This window comes from Oncorhynchus kisutch, linkage group LG27 (genome assembly GCF_002021735.2).
Source record: "Oncorhynchus kisutch isolate 150728-3 linkage group LG27, Okis_V2, whole genome shotgun sequence".
In the NCBI taxonomy this organism is placed as follows: Eukaryota; Metazoa; Chordata; class Actinopteri; order Salmoniformes; family Salmonidae; genus Oncorhynchus; species Oncorhynchus kisutch.
Genome location: NC_034200.2, coordinates 7,573,494 through 7,598,885, shown reverse-complemented (window position 1 = coordinate 7,598,885; position 25,392 = coordinate 7,573,494). Strand labels below are relative to the sequence as shown.

The 25,392-nt window shown below is 45.3% G+C and overlaps 1 protein-coding gene across 2 annotated transcripts in view; it reads right to left on the bottom strand.

Moving 5' to 3' along the window:
• LOC109872283 (actin filament-associated protein 1-like 2) overlaps positions 1-25,392 on the bottom strand; it is a 59,952-nt gene that overhangs the window by 28,063 nt on the left and 6,497 nt on the right. For both annotated transcript variants that reach the window (XM_020463465.2, XM_031807372.1), the window contains exons 3-9: positions 9,540-9,623; positions 9,318-9,400; positions 4,619-4,715; positions 3,791-4,002; positions 3,314-3,490; positions 2,499-2,591; positions 2,269-2,359 (exon numbers count right to left, since the gene is read on the bottom strand). In XM_020463465.2, coding sequence (XP_020319054.2) covers positions 2,269-2,359; positions 2,499-2,591; positions 3,314-3,490; positions 3,791-4,002; positions 4,619-4,715; positions 9,318-9,400; positions 9,540-9,623 — 837 coding nt within the window. The remainder of the gene's footprint in view (positions 1-2,268; positions 2,360-2,498; positions 2,592-3,313; positions 3,491-3,790; positions 4,003-4,618; positions 4,716-9,317; positions 9,401-9,539; positions 9,624-25,392) is intronic.

Genomic DNA, 25,392 nt, shown 5'->3' with positions numbered 1-25,392 from the left:
TTATCCCGTGGTGCCCCAATTTCCTAAAGAGTTAATTGTTACATGATTAATTTAATCCAGTAACAATTAAACATAGTAGGTTATTATTCAATAAATAACAGTCATTAATGAGAGTCACGCCACAACACTAATTACAAAATCAGGGCTACAAAGAAGCTGGGCAGGGTATATGACTCCGTCTGAAATGGGACCCTGGTCCCTATATATACACAGTCCCTGGTCCCTATATATACAGTATAGCCCTATGGGGCCTGGTCAAAAGTATGATACTTTGGACACAGCCTAAAACCACCACATTCATGTCTCTCTCCAGACTCTAATGGTGACAAATCAATTCCCCAGGAATCTCCTGTTCATAATGAGCCAGTATTACAACAACAACGTGCCTGTTTTGACTTAAAGGTAGACTTCTATTAACAATCAAACGAGGCAAACAATACCACACTGTCTTCACAGAGTCCTCAGTGATGCAACCAGTCCCTACGGACCAACTTAAGACAGTTGAAGTCGGAAGTTTACATACACCTTAGCCAAATACATTTAATGTCAGGAATTGTGAAAAACTGAGTTTTAATCAGAGTAAAAACTCTGTCTAAGGTCAGTTAGGATCACCACTTTCTTTTAAGAATGTGAAATGTCAGAATAATAGGAGAGAGAATGATTTATTTCAGCTTTTATTTCTTTCATCCCATTCCCAGTGGGTCAGAAGTTTACATACACTCAATTAGTATTTGGTAGCACTGCCTTTAAATTGTTTAACTTGGATCAAACTTTTCGGGTAGCCTTCCACAAGCTTCCCACAATAAATTGGGTGAATTTTGTCCCTTCCTCCTGACAGAGCTGGTGTAACTGAGTCAGGTTTGTAGGCCTCCTTGCTTGCACACGCTTTTTCAGTTTTTCTGCCCACAAAATGTATGTGGGATTGAGGTCAGGGCTTTGTGATGGCCAATCCAATACCTTGAATTTGTTGTCCTTAAGCCATTTTGCCACAACTTTGGAAGTATCCTTGGGGTCATTGTCCATTTGGAAGACCCATTTGCAACCAAGCTTTAATTTCCTGACTGATGTCTTGAGATGTTGCTTCAATATATCCACATAATTTCCCGTCCTCATGATGCCATCTATTTTGTGAAGTGCACCAGTCCCTCCTGCAGTAAAACACCCCCACAACATGATGATGCCACCCCCGTGCTTCACGGTTGGGATGGTGTTCGACGGCTGGCAAGCCTCCCCCTTTTTCCTCCAAACACAACAATGGTCATTATGGCCAACCAGTTCTATTTTTGTTTCATCAGACCAGAGGGATTACTCCAAAAAGTACCATCTTGTGCATCTCGTCCCCATGTGCAGTTGCAAACCGTAGTCTGGCTTTTTTAAGCCGGTTTTGGAGCAGTGGCTTCTTCCTTGCTGAGCGGCCTTTCAGGTCATGTTGACATAGGACTCGTTTTACTGTGGATATAAATACGTTTGTACATGTTTCCGCCAGCATCTTCACAAGTTCCTTTGCTGTTGTCCAGGGATTGATTTGCACTTTTCACACCAAAGTACATTCATCTCTAGGAGACAAAAGGCGTATCCTTCCAGAACAGTATGATGGCTGCATGGTTCCATGGTGTTTATACTTGCGTACTATTGTTTGTACCGATGAACATGGTACCTTCAGGCGTTTGGAAATTGCTCCCAAGGATGAACCAGACTGACTGGTGGACATCTTACAATTTTTTTTCTGAGGTCTTGGCTAATTTCCTTTGATTTTTCCCATGATGTCAAGCAAAGAGGGACTGAGTTTGAAGGTAGGCCTTGAAATACATTCACAGGTACACCTCCAATTGACTCAAATGATGTCAATTAGCCTATCAGAAGCTTCTAAAGCCATTCCATAATTTTCTGGAATTGTCCAAGCTGTTTAAAGGCACAGTCAACTTAGTGTATGTAAACTTCTGACCCACTGGAATTGTGATACAGTGAATAATAAGTGAAATAATCTGTCTGTAAGCAATTGTTGTAAAAATTTGTTGTATCATGCACGAAGTAGATGTCCTAACCGACTTGCCAAAACTATAGTTTGTTAACAAGAAATGTGTGGAGTGGTTGAAAAACTAGTTTTAATGACTCCAACCTAAGTGAATGTAAACTGCCGACCAACTGTATATTTAGCCTCTGAAACAGAGGTTGCTCCAGTCCTGTTCCGACCAGAGGCATTTGTTTATGTTGACAAAACACGGGAATAGGCTGAGAGGGACAGAATTATTGCCTGCTCGTGCTTACCTTTATCCTTCATTTCCCCACTGCTGAGAGCAGAGGGCAGCTTGGACAGTTTCTCTTCATCAGAGTCGGAAGTGTGTATGACTGTGTTTGACTGTGAGGAAAACAACACATGAAAGTGCTGCATTTAGATCAAATCTGCGCTACCTAATTCATTCAAGTCGAGAGGAAGTTATTTGAATGTGAACTAAGGTCAGGAGTATTTTTAATTCTTGTAGTGGCAGATTACTTACCCTGCAAGAGTCTAGTCTGTCACACTTGAGTAACGATGAGGAACTCTGGGACTCTTGCTCATAGTAGGAGGTTCCACTCACCTCCTCAATGATCTAGGTGCCAGCCAAACATCAAGTACGAATTCATAACAGAACACACACAAAATCTTTAGGGGCAGAATTTTCTGTGGAGATTCTTCACTGATCTTGATTTTATGTCAAGGACCAGGCTTAATATGTGTCCAGGAATCTGCCTTAATGCTGACACTTATCCAGCCATGCCCTATATCTCCCAAGTTCCAAATACTGTCATAACTATCAAATTGTCCCAGTCTGATAATAACCTGATAATGCAGCAATTAATTTCAGATAGGCTAGACAGGCCTGTTCGGACAATCATGTGCTTACCCATCCAAAAAAGCCATTTCCTTTGACTCCTCCCTTTGCTCTACATTGCTGGCTACTTCTTCTGTAGGTGTCATTGTGTGCTCCACTCCGGCTTCTAGGTCACCAGGCTGCTTGTTATGGCGCACACCTGTCACCATCGTTACTCGCACCTGCACATCAGACTCACCTGGACTCCATCACCTCCCTGATTACCTTCCTTATATCTGTCACTCCCTTCGGTTCTTTCCTCAGTTGTTATTGACACTGTTTTCATGTCAGTGCGTTGTTTGTGTTACGTGTTTCATTTATTTATTAAAACACTCACTCCCTGAACTTGCTTCCCGACTCCTCTCAGCACACTCGTTACAGTCTTATTACAAAAAATGTTTTATCTTTCTTCCTGTTTCTTACTCTGTGGGACTATGTTGTAATGATAAACACAACCAAACCTTCCTCCATTCCTCCGCCTGCTGGCAGCTCTGGAAACCAATCACCACCATGTCAGAGCCAGCCACCACCTTAAGCTCGTGCTGCATCTTCTTGTTATGCTTGTACTTGTACACCACTTGGCAGCCCTGCAGGTTCAACTCCAGCAGAGGGTAGAGGTCCTTGGCACATTTGTAGCACTGTTATTCAAAATAGGAAAATCACATCTGAGTTTGCTTGTTGCAGGTGCGTGGGAATAATTTGACCTTAAAAGAATGGCAAAACCCACTAACTGCTCTTGCCAATATGACTTTGTCTATCATTTGTAGATCTAGAAGCTACATGAAACAGGCAAATAAGACTAACAATTTCTGGGCTATTTAGAGGTTAATGCCTTTAAAAAAGGCAATTGCCTACCTGGATGAAAAATTTTCGAAACACGTTCACCGACACCCAGCAGGTGACTTCACTGTGTATTCTGTCCTTAGGGATGTGCTTACCAAGAGCATATTGTTGCGGACGAGAAAGAGCTGTTTGGTCCATTGGCCCAGCCATTTCTTCCTCCACAGGTAGCCACAGATGCGTGACTCGGGAGTGGGCCGCAGACAGGGCTGGGAGGCACTCTTTTGGATGTAGGGGGCCCGGTCTTTCACAAACTCCTCATCTTCCTCCCCGTATGACTCGTAGTGACTGCTGTCTGAGTCACCTTTGTCTGGAGGACATGCACGCATGAACACACACACACACACACACACACACACACACACACACACACACACACACACACACACACACACACACACACACACACACACACACACAGGGGATGCATTTCTGTATTATTTTTGATACTACTCTAAAAAGTGAAACATGCAGGGTTTTTATTTTGAGTCAAATACATAGTATACAACTGTGGAAGTTCAAAGGTTTGAGGATGAAAAATAGCACAATTATAAACTGGGTGGTTCGAGCACTGACAGCCGTGGTATATCAGGGGTATGACAAAACCTTTGTTTTTACTGATCTAATTACGTTGATAACCAGTTTATAATAGCAATAAGACACCTTGGGGGTTTGTGGTATGTGGCCAATATACCACGACTAAGGGCTGTATCCAGGCATCCAGCCATGGTATATTGGCCATATACATATCACACGACTGTAATTTTCAAGTAAATTATTTGACTGTAGAAACAGCACAAAGTCACATGTATCCCATTGTGAAAGTAACTCAAGTTGCTTGCAATGGCTCATGACAGAGAGAGAAAGACAGTGGGAGAGAGAGAGGGCGGGAGAGACTGATGTATTTAATGACTTGTTGAGCATACCTGTGGGGTGATTGACTGAAACAAAGGGCTCAGCCTCCTCGTAGCAGTCCTCATCTAAACCTTCTGGCGGATGAAAGGGTACAGCCGGCCCCTGGCTCTGAGGGGGAACACAGGAAGTGGTCATGAGAGGGGGCATTCAAGTTAAGTTTTATTATCAAATTCAAAAGTACAGTTATATCTTTCATGCAAGTTATTTCCCAACAGGTAATCAATATAAGTAGTACTATAAAGTTAGGTAGAACAAAAGCACCTGAGAAAAAGAAATAAGAAGAACCAGAGAAAGTAAGCAAGCTACTGTATATACACGGTCAGTCCCAGGATCAGTTCCAATACCATATTTACATGTGTAGGATGTAACCCACTGTTCCTAGGCCATCATTGAAAATAATAATTTGTTCTTAACTGACTTGCCTAGTTAAATAAAGGTAAAATAAATAAATACAAGTTCTTCAGCTTTGATGGTGCTGTTTAGAGCCCTTTGTAGAGGGTTCTATGTCGGGATCTTCAAAGAACCCTGTGCATATGGTTCTTACCAGAACCCTCCTATGAAGGGTTCTACCAATAACCATTTTATTATCTAAAGGTTTTTCCTAGAACCGCCTTATGTTATTATTTATAACAAAACAAATATCGCAAGGCCTTTCTTTGAGGGTCTAGTTATACCCTAACTGTCACGAGTCCGACCGAGGGTGGCTTCCCTTCCCGGTCGGGTGGTGCTCGGCGGTCGTCGTCACCGGCCTATTAGCTGCCACTGATTGTCTTTCCTCCCCTCCTTATATGTTTATTGTTAGCACCTGTTTGTGAATGATTAGTTGGGCTTTATTAGACAGCCGGCCCGCCTGTTTTTTGTGCGGGATTAATTATTGTGACCTTCGGTTCTGTAGTAGAGGAACGTGTTTGTTCCTTGTCGTATATTTCAGTTGTACATTTTTCGTCCCCCGTGTTTGGGGCTGTTATTGTTGTGAGCACCCTGTGGTGCGTTTGTGCATTAAAAAGCACAGCATTGCACTCTCTGTTTCCTGCGTCTGACTCCACACCCACGACACCCGGAGCATTACACTAACACAGTGGTGTAAGAAATATCCTGGTTTACAGGTAACATCAGACTTGCAAATCACATTATGCTGGCTTGCAAAGTGATGTGTAAATCCTATTGGAATTCCACCAGAGTTAGGATATCCAACAAGTGGAATTGTCAATCACCCCGGCAACCTGCATTCAGAATGACTGAATACTGAGACTACCTCAGTCATCTAAACTGGAACAATCATCTCAGTATGCAATAAATCCAACCGATTGGATTAGTTTGGGAATACTGTCTGTTATTTATCTTCGTGAGACATGACCCTATCTATTTCTACGCCCAAATGGCACCCTACTCCGTATATATTGCACTCCTTTTAACAAGGATCCATGCTCAAAGGTAGTGCACTATGTAGTGCCATTTGAGACACAACCCAGATATATCTGTGCTTCAATGCTTTTGCCAACTAACGGAATACATACATTCTGTATGTTTCTTGCTTCACATAATTGCTTCCACTGTTTGGAACATCACCATCACCGTGCCACAGCCTTTGTTTTGCGCAATTAGTGGTAAAGTGGAGAGTGATTGCAGCTGTGTAAGCCCAGTGCCCAGTCCCCACAGCCACTGACAATTAGAACAGGGACAACACAGAGACACCCCCTCTTCACTGACTGTGGCTCATGTATTTCACCAACAAAGTCGACTTTTTACTCTCTCTCACTACAGTTGCATCTGAAATGGCACCCTATTCCCTATATAGTGCACTACTTCTGACTAGGAATACGGTGCCGTTTTGGACTCAGACCATGTCTCCATTTAGACACACAGAATTGCAATGGCCTTACAAACATCTGAGCTGACTTTACTTCCACAATGTAGATCTTTGGTAATGCTATCTTAATGAGACTAGACATACAGTACTTCCATTCTTGTCACAGCATGTATTACTTGAGTCAGCTGAAAAAACTCAAAATCTCCCAGTCAATCCTGATCCGGTTTTGCGCATCAATCTTTGAGTCCATCCTCACCGCCTCCATCACCGTCTGGTTTGGATCTGTGTCTGCAATGCATTGTACAGTCTGCAGAGAGGTCCTGCACGATTTCAGGGCAAGGAAGCGAGTAGGAAATATCATCCCCGACCCCTCCCATCTCAGTCACCCCCTCCTCTAAAAATTCACCTCTGACAGGTGGTTCAGGTCACTCATGACCAAAACCTCCCTCCACCTGAAAAGTTACTTCACCCATTCTATGACCCTCACCAACTGACCATCTGGCCCACAGAGACTAAATGACTATGCACTCTATGCTGCACACTGCATCAGGCATCTCTGAACTGTACATAAAATAACTGCACTATACAGTATTGCACTCTCTGCATTTAGATATATTCATACTGATACTGTAAATGTGTAAATACACTGTATATCAACGGTATACCCACTGTACATTGGTATAGCTGCTCATTCTCTTGTACTGTAGCTTTATGTTCACTTTACCTAGTTGTACGTGTATATAATGTATGTAAACTTAGTTTTAACTTCATTGACTGTATGTCTCTAAATGTTGTCTATCACTGGCAGCACCATATCACAGAGTATGTGTAAATGTTCTTGGCGAATAAAGGTCATTTAGATTCATAGTAGTACTACGGCACTGGATGAGAGTCTTGAGTGAGTCTTGAGTTTCAGACGGTAAACAGAGCAGCCTCCTATGTGGTCTTCAAAAGTTCTCCTTCTCTTGGGGTTCTGGACCTACTTATTGTGTATGTGAGCATACCTGCATGAGTGTGTGTATGAATGTGTATGTAGCCTGCCATTTAAGTGTCTGTGTGTGCCCACAGAACGGAAGGCTGCCACTGAGCTCATGGTCTCTGGGGAGTTTTGACTCTGGCCATTAGACTTCCTCCTCCTGTGTGGGTTTTCTATCACTCCATCACATAGACAGATGTAATTGTGGCATTAACATCCACTTCCTCTACCGTGGCTCCATCTCCACCAATGGCATCAGAGGAGGAGATGGCCTCTCGCATAAACAGAGCATTTCCTCTCTTGCTGAAACTGACCCTCTTTCCCCTCAACCGTTCATTCCCACTTTGATTCTCAGCATAAACCCTGATTACGAATCCCCGTGCTGGGATTCTCTCTGGCCCTGACAAAAGCCTTGAGGAGGATGGAAGAACAGAGTTCCATGCAGCAGAGAAGAGGCTTAGTTTACAGTGGTTTTGCAGTTGATCATCTATGAAGATGAATAGTTAGGCTACCCCCCTTTATATGTTGTTTATTTTGGGTCTCTCCCACTGGCCATTTGAAAAGGCCCGTGATCGAGGCAGGAGAGTGCCCTCTGACCTCTTGCACTCCTCAACACTTGGCGGCAGGGTAGCCTAGTGGTTAGAGTGTTGGACTAGTAACTGGAAGGTTGCAAGTTCAAACCCCCGAGCTGACAAGATACAAATCTGTCGTTCTGCCCCTTCTGTTAACCTACTGTTCCTAGGCCGTCATTAAAAATAAGAATTTGTTCTTAACTGACTTGCCTAGTTAAATAAAGGTAAAAAAATATATTAAAAAAACACTTGGCGAGACATGTGGTTGGACATGTGGTTGGCCCTCATGTGCTGCACGGCCCAGCGCTTTTCCTTGTCATTATAGTCACATGCTCTGGCGAAGGACCTGAAAATAAATGCTGTCACTGAATCTTCACCTCCTTGCTGTAACTTTCTCTCCCAGTCATCTGAAGAGGAGCACTGGCCACTTACTCTGTAGCCCACTAGAATGTACTCCCAACCTTCCAAAATGTCTGCTGCATCACATAATTAAAACAGGTTGGGTGCTGCAGATATTTTTTGTGACACAATAACAAAGTTGGCTCTGAATTTAGAAAGCAAACCTATTCTTACATCACTCAGGTATTTTAGTTGGAACATTTTATAATGCAGGCCGAATTAGTCCTGTGAATGTTCACCTCACATTATTGTGTGATAAAAGCACACTAACTTGGACTTGAGGCTGCTATTTTAAACATCTCAGGACTCCAACAACAAGACACCCCTTTTCACAATTAAGTCCCAACACTGTTGAACATTTTGCTTACAATACTACTGTCAATGGACACAACCCAAATGTAAGATATTCAATTGATTTCATAGGCACTGGGAACAAAGATCACGAAACCAAAGATACACATCATCAGCTATAATGAATCACATATACCCAAAACATCCTGACAAAGACTAGTTAGCTTATTAAGCCACCAACCTTTGTAATCCCAGACACCCTGCGCATCTGTCCACAAGAGTTTACAAACTCATGACAATTCTTATTGAATTTGATGCAGCTGAGTAGAAACTTAACACTAAATTGGTGAATTTAGTGGAAACTTGCCCATTTATGAAAAGCATGGCAACAAGTATTTTTTGCAGTAGCTCTATAATTACAGACTGCAATTACCACCAGTTATGTTTTTATTACAGTATAACTATGAGTTACTACAATTAACTACAATACTTCTTATCGTGTAATAAGAACCCCTAAAAATAAAGTGTTACCCAAATAGGTTAAGAATTTAATCTATGGGGTTTAACATTGTTCAATACAGGGTGTAAGTGGAGGAATGCACACCAAATGACCTGAACTAAAGTTATCAACAACTATGGCAAGTGTTGTGATAAGCACTAACCCCTTTCCGTAGCCATTCGGGGGATGCAGAGGACGAGGGTTCCTTGGCTGAGTCCGGGTCTGGTCCTGACTGGAAAAGGCCATCTGGCGGTAAAGGTCACAGCTAGGTTACAGGTTAAATGTCAGAGGTTACAGGAAAAAACACCTGTATAACCTCCACCTCAATACATTAGTGACAAAATCAAATGTACATTATACTGATGAGAGAAATGCAGTCATGTACCTGTGCCTGACAGCTGGGTTTCCCTGAGATCGATGCTTGGGGTCCCTGATGGACAGCTCATGAACATATACTCAGCATCCTCAACTGGAACACAAGAACACAGACAAACAAAGTGTCTCAATGAATTTTTCAAGGTCCCTATCTCTGTTCAGATATTTCCAAATTGTGTCAGGATCCTGAATTCCAGCTATTCAAGATTAGATTTTACAGTTTGTAAATTATTTGGACCATATACTGAACAACAGTATGGTGCATAGATTCTTCCTTATTAACCTTGTGTAGCATGATGTGCTAAATCATCCACATATATTTGTTCTTCAGGCAAACATTGGCCTGTCTCTTAAAATGCCAAAAAAATACATGTGCCTAAATGGCATCCCATACCATTTACAGTGCTCTACTTTTGACCAGGGCCCATGGAGGTTGAATGATGCACTCAGGCAGATTCATCTCCTGGACAGAGATGAGAGGAACGGTCCCAGACACACTTCCCTTGAATCTGCATGAGAGCTGGAGAAGAATCCTCCTGGTTCAGCTCCAAGAAGCGTGCTCTGTCATCCATGGCCCAGATTTTCCTTCCACGCTGATACAGTGGCCAGCAGGATAACAGGGACACAGAAGGACTTTACAAGGACAGGGGAATCTTCTATAAAGTGCAGTAGAATGTTGATCCCGAAGGTTGATTCCAAGTATGTCTCTCGACTATTCTGTCAGCATAAACTCAGTCATTCTGAAAGTTTTTCTTCTAATGACAGAAACGCAGACAAGGACCCGGCACTATGTTGTCATTACAGCCACTTCACACAGCAGTGTGTTTATTCAATGGTCAGATGCATGATGACTGAATTTTCATTGGCATTAGAGGTGGTAAAGGTGGCAAGATTGGTAACAACAGTAGAGTACGTGGTTAGTAGATAAGTAAGTATAGCCATGGTAAACATATTGTTTTCAAGAGAGGCATAATAAGTCATGTCAAACTGTGCAGAATGGCAAGAAATGCATTTTGAATTTGTCAAAACAATTCCAGAGGGAGGACCCCCGGGCCCCCCCCGTCTACTGTTTGTCCCTCCCTCCCACCAATATCCACATCACAATTTTGCTCTTTTATGTATGTAGACGGGGGGCCCAGGGTCTTCCCTCTGGAATTGTTTTGATAGATTTACATTTCATTTCCTGAAAACACAATATAAAGTAGAAGGATAGGTGGAAGGATAAGTTGTCACCATCATTAAGCCCCTATGGTCGATATCCGCGCACCCGTGGAAATATAATGAGAATAATAAAAGAAATCTCCATAAAATTTGCTCAGTTTTTTTGCTTTGGATGCGTCTCAATCCAACACATCCACCTATGTGACACTTCCACATCGGCGGTGAAAGGTGACAGAGGTGTTTGTCAGACCATGAGACATTCCGAAAATCGGTCTTCTCACAAAATCGTCTGTAGCATCCGAACTGTTTGGCCTACAAAACTATTAAGGGACATCAACCCTTTATGGAAGATGAAACTCTCACAAACACGATGGTGTTCTTTCTCTAAGATCCCACAATTGTCTTGGGACTTGTCTTAAGTCGGTCTAGCCAATCTGCCATCTTCTGTTTGTAGCATCCTTACAGTTTGGGCTACACTCTATGCACAAAACACACAATACACCCCTCTATGTAAAGGTGAGACTATCACAAACACATACATATTGGTTTATTTGCTCTAGGATGCCCACAGGTCTCACAAGACTCGTGTCTGTTATTCCATGTGTTTGAATGGGCTAATAGCAGTCATTTGTTTAAATATATTTTTGAGAAACTTCGACAATTCAAAATTAAGTAGCTAAATGATCCTTGGTATGACCTTCTTAAAACAATTCCATATAGCTTAGTAGTACCCTCCCCCAGCCCCGGTTTAGACGGGGCTTAGACTGTTCCAAGGCAAATATTAAGTATACACAAACGATGAAGACTGAGTTGTGTTATAGTGATGCCGACATGCGTATGTATTTATTATTATTAAGAAGACTATATATACACTACCAGTCTAAAGTTTTCGAACACCTACTCATTCAAGGGGTTTTGTTCATTTCTACTATTTTCTACATTGTAACATAGTAGTGAAGAAATCAAAACTATGAAATAACACATATGGAATCATGTAGGAACCAAAAAAGTGTAAAACAAATCAAAATATATTTTATATTTGAGATTCTTCAAATAGCCACCCTTTGCCTTGGTGACAGCTTTGCACACTCTTGGCAATCTCTCAACCAGCTTCATGAGGTACTTACCTGGAATGCATTTCAATTAACAGGTGTGCCTTCTTAAAAGTTCATTTGTGTAATTTATTTCCTTCTTAATGCATTTGAGCCAATCAGTTGTGTCCTACAAGGTAGGGGTGGTATGGACCAAGTCCATATTATTATGTCAAGAACAGCTCAAATAAGCAAAGAGAAATGACAGTCAATAATTACTTTAACCCTCCCGTTGTCCTGGTACTGTGTCTAGTCCCCGCGTCCTCCGGGTCACCCTGTCCCGTCCTGGCTAAAGGCCCAATGTGCGCAAGTGTGACAGTAGGCGTGTGAACAGCCTTTGCAGATTTATTTCTTACACCTGCAGCACACCGTGTGTGTCTTGGAGTCCTTCTTGGGTGGGCAGAGCTGACACCTCTTCCTCTTACTTGCCCCGGTGGCTGGGGCAGCGGCTGTGCCAGCGGCGGGGCCCTCGCGCTGTTGATCAGGAGGCGCCGCCGTAGCACTCTGTAGGACTTTTACGAGGGCTGACGCCGCTTCGGTGCGGGGCAGATGCTGCCTTCTTTGGATCAGCGGCTTCACGAGTGCCTTTCCCAGCTGCTCGAGGAACAACCTGCGCTTGTTCCGCTTGCCAGGCATCCAGTCAGGCTTGATCTCTCGCCATATGACAAAGGCGTTGTAGGAGGACACGTCGAGGATGTTGTGGAAGACGACCAGGGGCCAGCGGGCAGTCATCCGTCTGCAGCTGTAGGTGCCCACCACCTTGTCTAGGTTGTCCACGCCGCCCTTGTTGCAGTTGTAGTCTAGGATGAGGGCCGGCTTCCTGTCGCGGCGATCTCTGATGTGGCCCTCTGTGTGCAGCGTGCTCAAGAGTAGCACGTTCTTGTTTCTCTTTGCCAGGTAGGACACCAGAGTGGCGGTGGGCGTGAAGGCGAACCTGGAGGACAGGACCTGTCTGCCCCTGGACTCGAGCAGCGCGGGCGGGAGCTCGGCCTTGTTCTTTCTCACCGTGCCCACCATGGTGAGGTTCCTCTCGAGGAGCCGCTGGCCCAGGTCGTAGGAAGTGAAGAAGTTGTCGCAGGTGACGTTGCGACCGCTCAGGCCCGATGTCAGATCGAGGACGACGCGCATCCCCTGGTTCTTCTCGGGGCCTCCACCGGCCGCTTTGCCGGTATACACTTGCATCTTCCAAGCGTAGCTGGACTTGGCGTCGCAGGCCACCCACGACTTGATGCCGTATTTGGCCGGCTTGCTGGGGATGTACTGACGGAAAGGACAGCGGCCTTTTGGAAAGGAGACAAGACATTAGTGTGGTTACTGTGTGCAACGGGGTAGACAAGGGCCAACTTTTGTGTTACACACGCTCTGTATAGACATGTAAGCACACGCGCACGCACGCGCACAAGCGCAAGCACAGTACCTCTGAACGGGACCAGTTGCTCGTCCACCGTCACGTCGGGCCCCGGGTTGTAGAGGGCCGGCAGCCGCGCCTCCTACAGGTCCCAGACCTCCCGTATGGCTGCGAGTTTGTCCGTGGCGAGTCTGGCGGGTCTCGACTGGCGGTCGTCGAATCGCAGCAGCCTCGAGTACCTGTGAAAGACCTCGAGCGACATGGTGGCTCAGAAGACGGTCCTGCCGCTCTCGGCGTCCCACAGGCTTGCCGCGACCTCGCTCCGGGACCTGTATACGCCCGCTAGGAACAGCAGCCCTAGGTAGGCGCACAGGTCTGTGGCGTCCATGGGTCGCCAGCCGTCGCCGTATTTTCTGGCCCCGTGCAGGTTCGTCATTTCCACAATTATCCTTTCTATCGCCGGTGTGACAAACAGGTGGAAGGCAGACGCGATGTCGCGGGCCTGTGTCGCGGCATAGGCCGTGGGGCCCGGAGTCTGGTCCGGCCCGGCGTGGCAGATCGCCAGGGGCCCGCGGTGGCGGCCGTAGGCCACGGGAGACCACTCGATTTTGCCGTTCGACAGCAACGGCGGCTCCCGTTGGTCCGAGGCCGAGGAGATCTCTTCCTCGTCGCGGTCCTCGTGCTCGTCCTCGTGCTCGTCCTCGGGCGGCTCTTCCTCAGAAGAGGGAGAAGAGGCATCGTCGACCTCGCGGCGCTCGGGGTTGTATTCCTCCCCGTCTTCGTCTTCCGAAACCTCTTCCTCCTCCTCCTCCTGGCAATCCGAGTAGTCTTCTTGGTCCACGCTGGACAAGATCTGCTCTAGAACCTGCGCGGCCGTAAAACGCGCGGCCATGGCCGATCGGTGGAGCCGAGCGGGTCCGCTGAGCTGCGGGGAAGAGCGCACTTGGCACGGGTGGGGCGCCGTGTGTGTGTGTGTGGGTGTGCGGGTTGGTGTTGGTGGGTGCCGCTGACAATATTAGTATCCTCTCTACGTAGGGCCGGCCCGGACGGCTTACGCGGGAGACCGAGACCCGAAAATGCTCGAGGCTCGCTTGCACACACCTGTGTAGCCCTGTGCAGTTGACCCAAACCCCAGCCGAGCAACAAGAACACTCGGCTGCTCTCTAGCACACAGCGGAGCACGTCCGGACCTGTGCAGGGACTGGCTGGGTCGCTCTGACTCGCAGAGCGCAACAAGAACACTCGCCACACTCGCAGACACTCTAGTACGCTCCACGGCATACGCCTCGCCAGTGGCTGACAGGGTCGCTCGGACTCGCAGAGCACAGAGCGCAGAGGGCCAGCCCTGGAAACACAGGGCCTGGGTCGCATTGACCCAGGAGCGCAGAGCGCAACTACAACACTCGGCTGCTCTCTAGCACACAGCGGAGCACGTCCGGAACTGTGCAGCGGCTGGCTGGGTCGCTCTGACCCACGAGAGCAGAGCGCAACTGCAACACTCGGCTGCTCTCTAGCACACAGCGGAGCACGTCCGGAACTGTGCAGCGGCTGGCTGGGTCGCTCTGACCCATGAGCGCAGAGCGGTGAGCCCAGAGCACGTCCGGACCTGTGCAGCGGCTGGCTGGGTCGCTCTGACCCAGGAGCGCAGAGCGCAACTGCAACACTCGGCTGCTCTCTAGCACACAGCGGAGCACGTCCGGACCTGTGCAGCGGCTGGCTGAGTCGCTCTGACCCAAGAGCGCAGAGCCCAGAGGACAGAGCACAGAGCGCAGAGCGGGGAGCCAGGCACAGCCTCGCCACACTCGCAGACACTCTACTACGCTCAAAGGCACACGCCTCGCCAGTGGCTGGCACGGTCGCTCTGACCCACCAGCGCAGAGCGAGAGCCCTGGAAACACAGGGCCTGGGTCGCTCTGACCTGCGAGCACAGAGCGCAGAAAGGGGAGCCCTCCACACACAGGACCTGGGTCACCCTGACCCCAGGACCACGGGAGGGTTAAGACAGGAAGGTCAGTAAATATGAAACATTTCAAGAACTTTGAAAGTTTCTTCAAGTGCAGTCGCATAAACCATCAAGCACTATGATGAAACTGGCTCTCATGAGTACCACCACAGGAAAGGAAGACCCAGAGTTACCTCTGCTGCAGAGGAAAGTTCATTATAGTTACCAGCCTCAGAAATTGCAGCCCAAATAAATGCTTCACAGAGTTCAAGTAACAGACACATCTCAACATCAACTATTCAGAGGAGTGAATCAGGCCTTCATGGTCAAATTTCTGCAAAGAAACCACTACTAAAGGACACCAATAATAAGAAGAGACATGCTTGGCCCAGGAAACATGAGCAATGGACATTAAACCAGTCACGTTCTGACCTTTATTTCCTTTGTTTTGTCGTTATTTAGTATGGTCAGGGCGTGAGTTGGGGTGGGCAGTCTGTTTGTTTTTCTATGATTTTGGGATTTCTATGTTTCGGCCTAGTATGGTTCTCAATCAGAGGCAGGTGTCATTAGTTGTCTCTGATTGAGAATCATACTTAGGTAGCCTGGGTTTCACTGTTTCTTTGTGGGTGATTGTCTGTTAGTTGCTTGTGTCAGCACAGTTCTCATTATAGCTTCACGGTCGTTGTTCGTTTATTGTTTTGTATAGTTTGTATTCAGTGTTCAGTGCTTTCTTTAATTAAAAAATCATCATGAACACATACCACGCTGCATTTTGGTCCGTTCCTTACGACGATCGTGACAGAATCACCCACCAACCAAGGACCAAGCGGTGTGGTAAACAGAGGCAGCAGCAAGAGAAGCAACAGGTGCAGCAGGAGACGCAGCAGCAATGGGAGAGGCAGCACTATTTGGAGAAGTGGACTTGGGAGGAGATCCTAGACGGGAAGGGACCCTGGGCAGAGACCCAGGGGGATATTGCTGCCCCAAAGCCGAGCTGGAGGCAGCAAAAGCAGAGAGGCGGCAATATGAGGAGCTGGCACGGCAGAGCAGCTGGAAGCCCGAGAGGCAGCCCCAAAAATGTCTTGGGGGGGGCACAGGGAGAGTGTGGCAGAGTCAGGAGCCAGACCTGAGCCAACTCCCCCTGTTTACCGTAAGGAGCCATGGATTTTATCGGAGCTGTCGGCGAAGCTGAGGGCTGTGTCTGAGAGGTTCGAGGATTTATTGGACAGAATGGAGGAGAGTGAATGGATGGGAGATGAGGAGACACTCGAGGAGGTGTTAACAGAATTGGGGGAGTGTGAAGAGAGAGAGAGAGCAGTTGATTTGGCGTAGTATGCAAGGCATTCACCCTGCGTGTCCCCAGCCCGGTACCACCAGTGCCGGCACCCCGCACCAGGCTGTCCCATCAATACAGGTGCTCCCGCCTGTCCGGCACTACCAGAGCTTCCGCCCCTCAGTCCAGAGGCGCCAGAGCCCCTCAGTCCGGAGGCGCCAGAGCTTCTCTGTCCAGCGCTGCCAGAGCCTTCCTCCTCTCCAGTGCAGCCGGAGTCTCCCGCCTGTCCGGCGCTGACAGAACTTCCGCCCCTCAGTCCAGAGGCGCCAGAGCTTCTCTGTCCAGCGCTGCCAGAGCCTTCCTCCTCTCCAGCGCAGCCGGAGTCTCCCGCCTGTCCGGCGCTGCCAGAACTTCCGCCCCTCAGTCCAGAGGCGCCAGAGCTTCTCTGTCCAGCGCTGCCAGAGCCTTCCTCCTCTCCAGCGCAGCCGGAGTCTCCCGCCTGTCCGGCGCCAGAGGCGCCAGAGCCCCTCAGTCCAGAGGCGCCAGAGCCCCTCAGTCCAGAGGCGCCAGAGCCCCTCAGTCCAGAGGCGCCAGAGCCCCTCAGTCCAGAGGCGCCAGAGCCCCTCAGTGATTGTCCATGTTAGTTGCTTGTGTCAGCACAGTTCTCATTATAGCTTCACGGTCGTTATTCGTTTATTGTTTTGTATAGTTTGTATTCAGTGGTCAGTGCTTTCTATAATTAAAAAATCATCATGAACACATACCACGCTGCATTTTGGTCCGTTCCTTACGACGATCGTAAGTTTGAGATTTTTGGTTCCAACCACCGTGTCTTTGTGAGACCCAGTTTAGGTGAACGGATGATATCTGCATGTGTGGTTCCCAACGTGAAGCATGGAGGAGGAGGTGTGATGGTGTGGGGTGCTTTGCTAGTCAAGGCAGACTTAACCAGCATGGCTACCAATGCATTCTGCAGTGATACCCTCTGGTTTGCGCTTAGCAGGACTATCATTTGTTTTTCAACAGGACAATGACCTAACACTCTTCCAGGCTGTGTAAGGGCTATTTGACCAAGTAGGAGAGTGCTGCATCATATGAGCTGGCCTCCACAATCACCCGACATAGTCCCAATTGAGATGGTTTTGGATGAGTTGGACTGCAGAGTGAAGGAAAGCAGCCAACAAGTGCTCAGCATATGTAGGAACTCCTTCAAGACTGTTGGAAAAGCATTCCAGATGAAGCTGGTTGAGAGAATGCCAAGAGTGTGCAAAGTTGTCATTATTATGGCTACTTTAAAGAATCTAAAATATATTTAGATTTGTTTCACATTTTTTTTAGATTCCAAATGTGCTATCTCATAGTTTTTATATCTTTGCTATTATTTTACAATGTAGAAAATAGTAAAAATAAAGAAAAACCCTTGAATGAGTAGGTGTGTCCAAACTTTTGTCTGATACTGTAAATGAGCTCTCCACAATGGATTTCAATAGAAAACTAGTAAAAATAGACAAGATATGAGAACTTTTTTCCACTTTATCTGGGAGGCTAAACCACGATAAAGAATGCATATCTATCAGGTTTGAAGGTAAGACCCAGATACAGACTGTGTTGAAGTAACAATGTTTAATTACAGCAACAGGGACAGGCAAACGCAGGTCAAGGCAGGCAGGGGTCGATAATCCAGAGTAGTGTGACAAAGTAACAGGACTGCAGGCAGGCTCAGGGGCAGGCAGAGTGGTTAGGCAGGCGAGCTCAGAGACTGGACAGGCAAGGGTCAAAACCAGGAGGGCGAGAAAAGAGTGACTAGGGAAAAGCAGGAGCTGAGACAAAACCGTTGGTTGGTTGACTTGACAAACAAGTCAAACTAGCAACAGAACCAGAGAACACAGGTATAAATACACAGGGAATAATGGGGAAGATGGGCGACACCTGCAGGGGGTGGAGACATTCACAAAGATAGGTGAAACAGATCAGGGCGTGACACCTATCTATATAATGAATATGAACTGGGTGGGTTGAGATTATTAAATATAAAAGCACTAAACCTTGTCTTAAAGCTTCGCTTATACAAAAGTTTTACTTGAACCTTAAATGTTCAAACTTGAACCTCATTGTTAAAAATGTTCCTTTTTATGCCTTTATGCAGATTGCCATGTCTCATTTTTGATTAATTGAAAATGAAACCTTTTTCAAAGTTTCTACCTTTTTTTAAACAAGCATCACAGAGCTGGTTACAATTTCAATTTCATTCCTCTGAAAAGATAGAACAAATATTACAAAATTTGACAACAAATATTGTGGCTGAACACAAATGTGCTGCTTGATAGAAAATATGTTTCAAAATGAAATTTTGTTTTAAAATTATATTTAAAATTGGTAGAGTAAAGTCTTCAGAATTGTATGGGAAAGTCTGCTCAATCCAATATTACAACCAATTGATTACAGCATTACCCCAAAAATGGAGGAGGCAGGTGGCAGGTGGCAGCGGCAGGAGGTCTGTCTGCCCAATATAAGGATCAAAACTGGTGGAGGAATAAAAAATATCATAAATAGGAAAGCTTCATTTGAGGACCAGGATGTTGACAGGTGTGCCATACAGATTGCAAAATAGTTGTGAGAGCTTGTTGATGTACCGATTTCATGGTACATGGCTGTATGAGTTGATATATAAAACGACAGAAGATTCAAGACTGTGCTTTTCAACTATAATTATTGTACAGAATTCTTGCCACCAACAAAATGTTGAATATTTTGGACATACAATCATCGCAAATGTCATGATGTGATTATCATTAATCTGATTACTGATCCAATCAAACAAACTATGTTTATTGTTATCCAATTAACTAATTAGGAATTTGGGGCACCATGAAAAAAGTTGTTTAATGAGTTACCATCTCAGAATTAAATCTTATAGACGTATCGATAACAGTCACTAATCATTACCTCATCAGTCTCAATCTGAACGTCGTAGACCTCTTGATATCTGCAAGACCCCTAACCTTATTGATGAATAAGCAATACACAAATTTGCTTAACTCTTTATTTACTAACTAACTAAATAATACCACATAATACATAAACACACTTACATGAGATAAAAGTCCCTAGTGGTCTGACATGATGTGATGTCTTGTTACACAATGGGAAGAGGGTGGGACAAAGAAAGTCAACTTGTACATATATTTGGAAGCTACGCTCATGGAAATATTGATACGCAGCACCCTAACCCCTGCTCATTCGGGTTAGTCAATATATTTATCAAATCAAATCAAACTGCATTGGTCACATGCACATGGTTAGCAGATATTAATGTGCAGAAATATTTAACAACAACTACCTAATGCACACAAATACAGTATATACATCTGGGATGAGTATTATGTAAACATCATTATTAAAGTGGCATTAATAAAGTGACTAGTGATCCATTTGTTAGAGTGGCCAATGATTTCAAGTCTATATGTAGGAAGCAGCCTCTGTCTTAGTGATGGCTGTTTAACTGTTCGCCTTGCGATAGGAGCTATTTTTCAGTCTCTAGGTCCCAGCTTTGATGCACCTGTACTGACCTCGCCTTCTGGACGGTAGCGGGGGAACAGGCAGTGTCTCGGGTGATTGTTGTCCTTGATGATCTTTTTGGTCTTCCTGTGACATCAGGTGCTGTATGTGTCCTGGAGGGCAGGTAGTTAGCCCTCTGTGATGCATTGTGCAGACACCACCCTCTGGAGATCCCTGCATTCGTGGGCGGTGCAGTTGCCATACAGTTGCCATGTGATACAGCCCAACAGGATGCTCTCAATTTTGCATTTATATAAGTTTTTGAGGGTTTTAGGTGACAAGTCAAATTTCTTCAGCCACCTGAAGTTGTAGAAGCGCTGTTGCACCTTCTTCACCACACCGTCTGTGACCATTTCAGTTTGTCCGTGATGTGTACGCAGAGGAACTTGAAACTTTCCACCTTCTCCACTGCTGTCCCATCGATGTGGATAGGGCTGTGCTCCCTCTGCTGTTTCTTGAAGTCCACGATCATCTCCTTTGTTTTATTGATATTGAGAGAGAGATTGTTTTCCTGACACCACACTCAGAGTGCCCTCACCTTCTCCCTATAGACTGTCTCGTCGTTGGTGATCAAGCCTACCACTGTTGTGTCATCTGCAAACGTGATGATCGAATTCAAGGCGTGCATGGCCATGCAGTCATGGGTGAACAGGGAGTACAGGAGGGGACTGAGCACGTACTCTTGTGTGGCCCCAAGTGTTGAGGATCAGTGAAGTGGAGATGTTGTTTCCTACCTTCACCATCTCGGGACAGCCCTTCAGGAAGTCCAGGACTCAATCACACAGGGCGGGGTTGAGACCCAGGGCCTCAAACTTAATGATGAGCTTGGAGGGTACTATGGTGTTGAATGCTGAACTGTAGTCAATGAACAGCATTCTTACATTCCTCTTGTTTTCCTCTTGTCCAGATCGGATAGGGCAATGTGATGGCGATTGCATAATCTATGGACCTATTGGGGCCCCAGTCTGCGTGATCAAACAATCCAGTGTTGATTCCATTTGGTCAGACCAGAGTTGAATGGTCCTAGTCACAGGTACCTCCTGTTTGAGTTTCTGCCTACAGGAGAGGAGAGGCAAAATGGAGTCGTGGTCCGATTTGCCGAATGGAGGACAGGGGACGGCCTTGTATACATCGTGGAAGTTAGAGTAGCAGTGATCCAGAGTCCTGCCAGCCCGGGTACTACAATCGATATGCTGATAGAATTGAGGTAGCCTTGTTCTCAGATTTTCTTTGTTAAAATCCCTATCTACAATAAATGCCGCCTCCAGATATATGGTTTCCAGTTAACATAAAGTCCAGTGGAGTTCCTTCAGACCTCTCTTGGTTTTGGCTTGGTGTGCGATATATATACACAGCAGTGACAATAACTGACGAAAATGATCTTGCAGATAATATGGACGGCATTTGATTGGAAGGAATTCCAGGTCCGGTGAACAAAAGGACTTGAGTTCCTGTATATTGTTACAATTGCACCATGAGTCATTAATCATGAAACAAACATACCCGCCTTTATTCTTCCTTGAGAGATGTTTATTCCTGTCGGCACGACGCACAAAGAATCCCGGTGGCTGTATCGACTCTGACAGCATGTCCCCAGAGAGTGGAACAGAGTATGTTACAATCCCGGATGCCTCTCTGGAAAGAAACCTTAGCCTAATTGTGTCTACCTTGTTATCTAGAGACTGGACATTAGCGAGTAAAATACTCGGAAGCGGTGGGTGGTGTGCGCGCCTCCGAAGTCTGACCAGAGGGCGGCTCGGTCTACCTCTCCTGTGGCGAAGTTGTTTTGGGTCAGCCTCTGGAAACAGTTCGAGTGCCTCGGGTAGTTCGAAGAAAGGATCCGCTTCGGGAAAGTCTTATTTCTGGTCGTAGTGCTGGTAATTTGACATTGCTCTGATATCTAATAGTTCTTCCCGGTTGTATGTAATAACACTTGAGATTTTCTGGGCTAACAATGTAAGAAATAATACATAAACAAAATACTGCATAGTTTCCTAAGGACTCTAGAAGCGAGGCGACCCTCTCTAGCGACGCCATCTTGCAAATGCGTAGCTGTCCTTGATCGTTGTCTATGTCTGTTGAACTCGATGGATCCATCTATGGGTAGTGGCTCGATGTAAGGCTCTGGTTGTCCACCATAGGTCACAATGTCCTTCTTTGTTAGTGGGGAGGTTGTTGGAATAGATATATCACCAATGGTTGTCTAAGAGGGATCTTTCTTTCCCCTCATGTCTTTGGTCAAATTCTAGGACCACTTTTACATGCACAGCTGCAGACTGTGAATGTTTCTGGTCTCCTTAGGTAAGGTTATCTTCTCGTGTAGAGGTTGAGATCTTCAGAGTTTCTAACAATTTCAACGTGTGGACCACAGTCTCAAGTCTTTTGGTCTCGTAGTGGTCTCAATGATTGATTATTCAGGGTTCTGCTCCCAACCACTTTACATGCCAGCAGTAACCTGGCAATGTACAGGTCTCACCATTTTCGGCTTTGTAGCCACGCTTTCAGGTCTGGTAGTTTTAACCATTTGTAACGTTTAGCTCATGCTATACGTCGGCTGGTCTGTAGAATTTTTCGGTCAAGCTGGTGTAATGTACATTTTGTTACCGAGTCCTTTTAAGCACTCTGGCCAAAAGGGGTGTTCCATCATGCCAACACAATGTCTGTGCTCACTTGGGCATGGTTACTGACTGGGCACACTTATATGAAAAGCAATTATCTGATTTAGAAGGCTAAAATCACATTGCCATCTTCAAAGTATTTTCATATTTAATGATATATTTTATACAACATTTAGATGTAAACTTGATGCATAGGCTGTGTACACTTTCAGAGTTACGGTTTTACTTGGATATACCATCTTCTTGTGACTCTCAAACCCGGATCCGGGAGCGTAATCATAGCCTCAAACTAATTAGCATAACGCAGCGGACATAAATCTTCTTAGAAAATCTTCCTATTCATGAAAATCACAAATGAAATATATTGAGACACAGTTTAGACTTTTGTTAATCACACTGTCATCTCAGATTTTCAAAATATGCTTTACAGCCAACGCTAGACAAGCATTTGTGTAAGTTTATCATGGCATAATGCTATGCTAGGCTCTGCTAGCAGCAGGCAACATTTTCACGAAAATAAGAAAAGCAATCAAATTAAATAATTTACCTTTGAAGAACTTCAGATGTTTTCACTCAGGAGACTCCCAGTTAGATAGCAAATGTTCCTTTTTTCCAAAAATATTATTTTGGAGGCGAAATAGCTCCCGTTTGTTCTTCACGTTTGGCTGAGAAATCGACCGGAAAATGCGGTCACTACAACACCAAACTTTTGTCCAAATTAGCTCCATAATATCGACAGAAACATGGCAAACGTTGTTTAGAATCAATCCTCAAGGTGTTTTTCACATATCTATTCGATAATATATCCGTTGGGACAATTGGTTTCTCATTAGAAGCGATTGGAATAATGGCTACCTCAGTACTTTACGCAAGATTTTCTGCGGGAGCCATCATGTGACCACTTGCTCAATGTGGTCCCTTACGGCTATTCTTCAACATAAATGCGTAAAAAGACGTCAGAATGCTGTAGACACCTTGGGGAATACGTAGAAAGCGTAAGCTCATTCATAGCCCATTCACAGCCATATAAGGAGTCATTGGCATGAAGCACTTTCAAAAAATGCGGCACTTCCTGATTGGATTTTTATCTAGGTTTCGCCTGTAACATCAGTTCTGTTGCACTCACAGACAATATCTTTGCAGTTTTGGAAACGTCAGAGTGTTTTCTAACCAAAGTTGTCAATTATATGCATAGTCGAGCATCTTGTCGTGACAAAATATCCCGTTTAAAACGGGAACGTTTTTTATCCAAAAATGAAAATACTGCCCCTAGAGTCGCAACAGGTTAATGACATCACAAAATAATGAATATGACATCATTATTCTTTAGATCCCCATGGACCATTCTTAATATTCCTATCTCATGAATATTGTTCCAACCTTCATTCTTTGGCCGTTAGAGTTTTTGGCTGCAAAGGTCTTAAGTAGACAAAGGGATTCCTTTCCCAATATTGCAGGGCAAGAAAGAGATTTATGACCCAGTGTTAAGGTGTCAAGACAGGCACAGCCCCCTGCTCCTCTTCTGTTGGAGAGAGGAGGTCTGGCAATCTCTTCAAACATTTGCCTAGCTGATGGGTCTTTTGATCCACTGTCAGGAGAGTCATGACACAGCTCTGCACATTTTGTTGTGAGCATACAGAATCAATATACCAATTGTTTTGGTATTGCCCTCATGTAGTATGAGCATAACATTAATCTAAAATTGACCCTAGAAATAGCATTGTTCAGCGATCTAGAGAGACACGGTAAGTCAATTACTAATAATCTTAGTAAAATTATTTATATTCAACTCGCTGTGGATCTGTGGATCTGTGGATTCTATTTGATTAGATAGATTCAAAATGTTTGTTAAACATCACAGCATAGTTGAAAGATATATATGGGGCAAAGAAATCTGAAGAATGTGGCCAGCAGAGATACAGTAGATGGGATGGGCTGAGATAAACTGAGGGTGGGGATGTGGAAATGGAGACAAGAGGGAGTGGAGTTGCTGGGCGGGGGATAAAATGACAGTCAAAGATAAAAGTAAAAAAATTAACTCATTTGGATGATTGAGCGGCAGCTCTGAGGGAAACGTGGGAGGGGGGGGGGGGGGTCTTGGAGGGCTAGTGGCCTGGCAGTTGGGAGCTTGGGCCAGTGACTGATAAGTCATTGGTTCGGGTCTCCATTTTTGACCTTGTGGGAAATCTGTCGAAGTGCCCTTTAGCATGGCGTTCACCCTGGTTGCTTCTGTGTGTCGCTCTGCATGAGTGTCTGTTATATGACTGAATGTCATTTAAATGTTGAACGGCTTCACTACAAGTAGATTGTGTTTAAATGTACAAAAAAAAGCTTTAAAAAAAGGGCCGCTCTTGTGGCTGAATGGAAGCAAGTCCTCACAGCCATGTTTCAACATCTAGTGGAAAGCCTTCCCAGAAGAGTGGAGGCTGTTATAGCAGCAAAGGGGGGACCAACTCCATATTAAACCCATGATTTTGGAATGAGATGTTCAATGAGCAAGTGTCCACATACTATATACATATATATATCGAGTGTGAACCTACCATGGACAAAGACTGACACTTGTGTTGTTGAATGTTTATGTTCCAACAACAGAAACACAGACAACGACGGAGTACTGTTTTGGGTGTGTTCGTTTCAGGTTGCCAGGGGTCCCATGTCAGCTCCAGTGGCAGCACCATTTTCATCTTGTTAAACTCGATGGAGCAGCCCAAACAATAATTACAGCCAACAGGAAAACCAACACAATCTAAACCAGATAAACAGCTCTCTGACCAAATGAGAATGGGGGGGGGCAATCCTATTTCCCCCCTGTAGCTCTTCTCATGCTATTCTTCACATTTTGCTATGAGGATGATATAACATTTTGCAG